Source organism: Poecilia latipinna, unplaced genomic scaffold (genome assembly GCF_001443285.1).
Source record: "Poecilia latipinna isolate Pla-1442-1.1 unplaced genomic scaffold, P_latipinna-1.0 Scaffold120, whole genome shotgun sequence".
In the NCBI taxonomy this organism is placed as follows: Eukaryota; Metazoa; Chordata; class Actinopteri; order Cyprinodontiformes; family Poeciliidae; genus Poecilia; species Poecilia latipinna.
Genome location: NW_015112736.1, coordinates 425162 through 432625, shown reverse-complemented (window position 1 = coordinate 432625; position 7464 = coordinate 425162). Strand labels below are relative to the sequence as shown.

General features: G+C 37.2%; 1 protein-coding gene across 1 annotated transcript; it reads right to left on the bottom strand.

Annotated features, from left to right (window-relative positions):
- Window positions 1-2316: 2316 nt before the first annotated feature.
- On the bottom strand, window positions 2317-5841 carry LOC106944964 (beta-1,4-galactosyltransferase 1-like). Its single transcript, XM_015028319.1, has 2 exons — window positions 4657-5841; window positions 2317-3754 (listed from the first exon to the last, which is right to left on the bottom strand). Exons 1-2 carry the CDS (start codon window positions 5035-5037, stop codon window positions 3086-3088), a joined length of 1050 nt encoding a protein of 349 aa, XP_014883805.1. The 5' UTR covers window positions 5038-5841; the 3' UTR covers window positions 2317-3085.
- Window positions 5842-7464: the final 1623 nt, after the last annotated feature.

Genomic DNA, 7464 nt, shown 5'->3' with positions numbered 1-7464 from the left:
GAAAGGTATTTGATAATAACTGTCTTTGGTGCTTGTTAATATTTACTCATCACCATACCAAACATATTGTTTCACAACGATCAGAGGTGGGTAGGAAATCCAAAATTGTAATCAAGTGGAAGGATTTGAGTTTTCTGTGTGTTTATTTAGGTTTCGGTGTAGGTTGAGTTTCCTGTTGTTTGTCTACCCTTGATTGATCCCAGCTGTGTCTCGTTCCCTTGATTACCCTCTGTGTATTTACATCCACCTGTGTCTCTTGTTTGTTGTCGGGGTCCTTGTCTGATGTCATTGTTTCTAGCTGAGTTACCAGTCGCTGCCAGTGTCTGAGCTCTTAGCCTTCTGTGTTGCCTGGATTTAATGCGTTATTCTTCATTACACCATCATTTTGTCTACTACCTGGGTCCACTGCGTCTACCTCATCACTCTACTACCGCAAAGCACGACATCAAGTAGAAGTAGCTCCACTTTAACACATTTATGCTCAACTAAAAGTAAAAAGTAGCCATCCAAGAATTTACGCAAGTAAGAGTAAAAAGTATTTGGTTAAACAGGCCACTCAGATACTGATGAACTGACCAGAACACCTACTCAGTGTTTTAAAGTGATGTCATCAGATGGACAGAAGCATAAATTTGTTTGCAAATTCTGGCACTTTGAAGATTAAAGTTCAGTTCAAGTTGAAAAACACTGTACTGATCCCAAAAGGAAATTAAATGTTGTTGTAACTCAAATTATTCAAGATTCTTCAAAATAACAAAAATCAAACAAACAAAAACGAATAAGTACAAAATAACCTTAGGCAGAGAGAGCAAGTCATTGTTTTCAAACTTAAAATAGTAACTACAGTGAGTGTTATAGGTCTCCCTTTAACTCAAACTGTAGGTGTACGGCTGTGTCTCATACATTTCTGGTCAAAATATGTTCTTCATTCCTTGAAGATACTTGCGGCGGACAGAGATTTTACTCAGGAAAGAGTGGTGACACTTCAAAATAATATTACAGAAATAAAAATAAAAAAAGTACAGTGTCTTAAAACTACTCTTAAAAGTTTTTTTTTTTTTTTTTCCCTCCCCCCCAAAAAGGTACATAGGTAAATTTAACCGGGAAAATGCAACTCTGAAAAAAAATAACAGTGCTGGAACCCATTACTAAAATACCAATGGTGTTTCCAAATACAGAATGTAAATGCTCTCAGCCAGGTGGGACATTTGCATGTGACTTGCGCTTTCACATAACACATATTTTTGTTCATGCTTCAGCTGTGGGCAAACCAGCAATGAGGAGTTTATAGAACTAGTAAAGCTGTATTTAAGTTTATTATGTTTTTTAAGATCAATGCTGACATTTCCCGACCTTAATTATCATGTTCTGCTGGTGTCATTTCAGCTAATTATATGGCAGATTAGCACAGCTATCACCTGAAAGACATAAAATCCAGTGCAACTCACTGTACGCTGTCTACAAGGTGTGGAAGCAGCTATGTGCAGGTTAATTTTGTAACCTGCATACAGACGTTTGCTTATATTGTACTTGTAATTAGTGACCTGCTTTGGATCCTTCATATGGATGGATCATTCCATTGACTGGTTCTACTGGACTTTAAGTCCCTTTGCCTCTCAATCTTTCTGGGAACTTGCTTTGCTGGTTCTGCTGGTTTTGGCATGTGAAAATCCAATCCGAATACAGTTCATGAGTGTTTCCACAGTTGCACAGAGTACTTGTAAATGTGACAGCTGAACAATGTGAATAAAATCACATAAAATGGGTGTTTTATGAGCATGCCAGCTACACTTAGCAACACTCTGTCAAAGGAACATTTCACTCATTTAATTAGTGATTGACAAAGTCAAGGTGATAAAAGGGCTAGCTTAGAGCTTTTGATATGACGGTCAGTAAAGTTATGCAGACCTACTATCTTTATTATAGAGATTTCATGTCCCCCAGAGTTTGTTGGAAATTAGGCACATTTTTAGAGTGGCACAGTACAGCTTGCTACATTGCCAGCTTCAAGAGTCTGTCTGTTACAACTCTGCAACAGCTTGGTATTTTGTGCTTTAAAAATTTTGTGGTTTGGAATGTTTTCCAGCAGAAACACAATCAGCTGGTTCATCAGATCAGCTGATGAAGTGGATTAATTCACTGTATTAATTCGGATTAACTCGTTAGCTTTTGCTATCTCCTGGGAAAAATGTATTTTTGTCTATGCTCATTGTGAATTCAGGTTAAGGGCAGGGTTAAGAATCTCACTTAAAATATTCCAAAGTGATTTTAAATCATACAATGACCTCCATGCAGGGTAATAGTCCTGTCTGTCAAAAGAGACACGGACAAGCTTTTTTTTTTCTTGCTGGTGTGCTGCTAAAAACATGTAATACACATTTCTAATTCAAGTCATCTGGTCATGTAACAGATTCCAAGGGAATTTCCAGAGATTTATCCAACTTGCTCCTGGCAGCAATTGTAACTTACACACAAAGGATTAATGATCTATTATTGAAAAGACCATCTCCAAACCTTATTTAATTCTCAATCATTAAACTATAAAATGAGAACACAAAGAAAGAGCTGTTATTAAATATGAATTTATATTTGTAATGTAAATTAAGCCAATTAAGTGCAAATGAGGAATGTATCGGGTCAAAAAAAAGAGACTAAATGTTGAAACCTGCGTGTAGCTACACAACAGACATCATTGGTTTCAAAAGTGTGTCAATTATGCACAACACATAGGCATCTAAGTTATTTGGTACTAATGGAACTGACAAACTTGTCAGACAGCTGCAAACCGTAATCTTTTGTCATGCCATTCCTAACATTTTTATGGATAAAAAAATATTTAAAAAAATCTGATTCATCTGAAGGCTATCATAATTTTCACAATTCTAGCCACAAATTTCACGCTCCCTTTATGGCTAATCTGGAGACATTCATACACAGATGATTTTCATAAATACCCCTTCACCAAAGCTACCAGCCACTCACAGCTGTCACACACACCAGCTTCACAAATGTTTTACCATGTTTTACAGATCACCAGTCAACCTGAAATTACACTCTATCTTTCACCCATATTCTACAACTTCCATCAACTTGCTGGAGCTTGAATGTCCACAGTAATAAAAGTAAACAATAAATCCTTTGAGATCTCCTTGACGGTGTAGCTGAGGGAATTTAGTCCATCTTTGTCCATGGTCTCCCTCGTTCTACTAAGTTTTCCAGGATTCTTTGGATTAGGCTCGTTGTGTTTATCTCTTTGATGCCTGATCATCCTGTATTTTCCAGTCACTCCGTCTGGTCGAGAAATGGACATTCCATGGTAGATGACGCGCCTGTAAATGTCGTCGTCCTCGCCGCCCCAGCCCCAGTAAGTGTTTGGACAGCCATTTATTTTAGAGAACTGCTGCTTCGACAGCGAGGAGACCCCGCCAAAGTAGGTCTTGTAGGGCAGATGAAAGTTGAACTTGTCCATGGCCACAGCCAAATGTCTGGGATTGTCATAGCATCTGTAGATGTTACGGTCATCGAGAGGCACCAGGTCAACGTCAGAGAAGATGAAGCAGTCGTAATCATATTCCTTCTGTGCTTCTACAAATCCGACATTCATCAGTTTAGCTCGGTTGAAGACTCCTTCCCCGTCCTGGTTGATGACGTACACGCCGTAGTCCAGCTGCTGTCGCATCAAGATAGGATGCAAGTAATAAAGCCAATGCACCAGGTGCTCATGTCGATTTCGGAATGGGATGATAATTGCCACCTGAAAAAAATAAATAAATAACTAAATCATGTGTGAAATTACTTTACACATACACTCATGATTGTCATGACAAAATTTAGATTTTTTAGAATTTCTTGCTTACTATTGAAATACGGTTGGGTTACGTCTAACAAATATGATGTAAAGTGATAGAGAAAAAGGTTCCAACTCCTGTTTAGCACTTCAGGTTTGACACCGGGTTCATAACTGAAGAGGCCTTTTAAATGAGAATCTATGGTGGGAGGACATTATTTTTAGAAGCGTGCTCAAGAAACAAGGGAAGAAGCCAAGTTACATTCTAAGTCCATTTCTCCACTATTTTGTGTAGTGTTGTAATAATCATAAAATAACTTCGACAATGAAAGTGAGCTTGTTTATTTCTAGTTTTTCTTCTCATCTTCTTTACCTTTTACTTGCAAATACAAAGTCTTAAACTGTTCGTACACCCAACCTTTTTCACATTTGACCATGCTACCACAACAGTCTTTCGTGTTTTCATTAGCATTTTATGCAGTACTTTTACAAGCCTCTGTGTGCCGGAAAATACCTGAAAGTACAGAAATTCAATACACCAAACAAACAGGTAGAACTTGTACACTTACAGGGAAACTGAACAACCTATCAAACTCCCTAAACAAAGGACATAGCAGAGAAATGGGATCAGATTTTTGACTAATACATCTCTGTAGAATTTTCACTGTTATCTATTTTGTGTAACATTTTGTATAATTTTTCAGAAATGATTTGCCTAAACATGGGAATAGGATGTTTTTTTGTTTTTCTTTACATTCTGAGTTAATTCAGTCTTTCATGAGTAAAAAGCTTATGTTTTGTGACATAAGACATCATCATAGCAATTTTGCTATTTGCTTTTAATTGAAGAGTTATAGGTTCTTTCCTACCTTGTGTCGGGAGATACAGTCAGATGGCTTGTATCGTCCTCCCATCTGAAGAGAAGGACTTGTCTCCGCTTTCACGCTCTCTAACGTCCGTTGTGTATTGAACTCCACGTTCAGAGGCCCCATAAGTTGTGGTGGCGATTCGGGACACGGCTCCAAAGTCTTTTTTGGAGTGACATGCGTCCTTGTGGTTTTATGACTGGCCTCAGTCACCTTTAAATTATCTAGCAACTTCCAGGAGTACGTCTGGTTTCCATTTGCAGCAAGGCGGTGAACAGCAGCAACACCATAATAAACATTGTGCTTGTAGTATAACACCACAGAGTAAAAGAGAAGGCTGAGGAAGGCAAAAAGTGACAAGCAGGCCAAGAGTTGTTTCAGCATTTTTAAAATCCCCGATGCTCTGCGCTTGCATGTAGAAGTGACCTTTCACAGCTCTGCTTCCTGTAGTTCTCCTTTTGCAAGTCAAACCTCACCTAAATACACGAGTAACCAGATCTGTTTTTTTTTTTTTTTTCTTTCATCAACTTCCTTGTTTAACGCAGCAGATCGGGTTTGGCTACATGCCTGTGTGTAATAATCATCAAGGTTTAAGGTTTCAAATTTAAAATGGTCAAAACCATTTTTATGAGTTCAAATTTAAATAGCAGTTCAGTTTTGTGGTAATTATCATGAATTTAGTTGTATATAGAACAAGTACAGTGTTCACTCCATTCAGGTGTTTTTTTTTTTCAACAAAAAATGTAATAAGGAATAGTAAGTCTTAAGGGAATATTTGCTTGACTTACTAAGACAATTTCACTAGGAATGAAAAGTAAAAAAATAAATAAATAACTCAATGCAGGAGCAATAATAATGCCAAGACAAACCTTAAAGAAACAATATTTTGTCAGATTGTGCCCTCTACTGGCATGTATTGGATGGTGCAGAGTCCTCAACAGGCCAAACTCGAAACGCCTTCAGGAAGCCTTCATAGAAAAAAAATCGGCCAGACATCTTCAACTTGATGAATTAATGTTTGATCTGCTACCTGTGGCGCGGAGCTGTCCATGTAAATCCAGTCTGTTTACGTCTTTGCTCTGTCTCAAAAAGGCAACACCACAGCGAAGGACTGGCTCAGGTTGAATAGAACAGAAATGAGTGTATTTCCTCTTAGAGCAACTTTCGGAACTGGAATGTCACTGATAAGTAACCAGCACTGCAGACTTCCCTTTTACCAGAAGGCTGGCCAATCACAGAATCGGTAAGGGGAGTGCCGTCAAACACAATCTGAACACGGGGCCAAGGCAGAAAAAAAAAAAAAAAGACAACAGGGTGTTGTCACAGCATACAAACAACCAACAAAAAAACAATACATTTTTATAGAGAAAAAGAAGAGCGACAAGGTTTCAAACGATTCCTCACCCAAAAGAACCTCAGGTTCAATATTATGAAATACCAAGGATTATTGTCTACAGAGTTATGCAAATATATCTCCTCAGGTATTCATTTGCAAAAGAACAAAACAAAAAAACAAAGGTCAGCTTATCAAACAATATTGTTTTGCAATGTAAAACAGGCAGAATTAAATTTAGCATCCTACAAGAGAGTTCCAATGTCAACGAGGCTTGAAAAACATGTGAACTAACCCTGGATTTTGATGTGTTAGTACAACGGTTTCTGTTCAGCTGCAGAACGTGTGACAAGTGGCATATAGAAACAAGATCAGCAGAGAAACTTTGCCAAGCAGTTTGTGGGAAATTGTGTTTCTGTTTCCGCCATACGAGAAACCTTTTTTTGTGGTTAGCAGAAACAATACGGAAACAAAGAAAGCTCATGTGCTCGTGTGTCTGATTATGTACTTGTTCATTATTTTATGAAAGTTTCAAAAAGTTAAAATTCCTGATCTTATATGTGCTTTCAGCTACGTTGGTGATTTTGTATCCTCTACTGATGACTATCAAACAAAATGTATCCTTTTATTTGGGAGTTATCGGCTCTGACACCTGAGAAAGGCTATTCTGCTGCCGCCCTCAGGAACTTAGTGCCCCAGTTGCTCTGTATGTGCTCTGATCTCCCCACTTTCAAGAAAGAACTCAAAACCCACCTGTTTAAAATTGCTTTTGTTGTTTAAATCTGCTCTTTTTGATTGTCTTTACATGTAGTGTTACATTGTTTGATTTCACATGGTTGTACTCCTGTAAAAAGTCTTTGAGTACTTATAAAAGTAGTTTAAAATAAAATGTATTATTATTATTATTATCAAATGTCATGTTATGTCCAAAAGAGTCAGATATTGAATCACAAAATAGACTAAATCACTAAATAAATTTCAACTTTCATTCACAGTGCTTAAACTTGTCATGTACTCTAATTTTAATATGCCGTCCCCACAGGTTGATGGCTTCAAACAAAAATAAAACAACAACTTTTGATTATGAAAAGTAAACGTCTTCATAAACATTGGAAGATTCCATTCATATTCCGGTTTCACAGTTGTGATCTGGCGATCACATACCTCTAAGTTACTTACAGAGATTTAAAGGGACAGTATTAGGTATTAGATTCTTCAGGCACTTAGTGCCATTTTATAGCACAATCAAGTAACTATGTTACCTTCAGATAATATAAAAATACCATATATATATATATATATATATATATATATATATATATATATATATATATATATCAAACAAAACTTTAAGAAAAAAAAAATCCTTGAAATTGGGCCTCAGTCTCATTAAGAACTCTGTGTTCTTTCGGACACTCTGCCATCAGCCCGTCTTCACAACAACATTTACAAAAGTTCTTCAGAGCATTGGACTGAGA

Coding starts and splice junctions, on each gene's coding strand:
- LOC106944964 (XM_015028319.1), bottom strand. CDS start 5,037: ATGCTGAAACAACTCTTGGCCTGCTTGTCACTTTTTGCCTTCCTCAGC. Junction 3,755..4,656: donor ACTGTATCTCCCGACACAAG/GTAGGAAAGAAC, acceptor TATTTTTTTCAG/GTGGCAATTATCATCCCATT.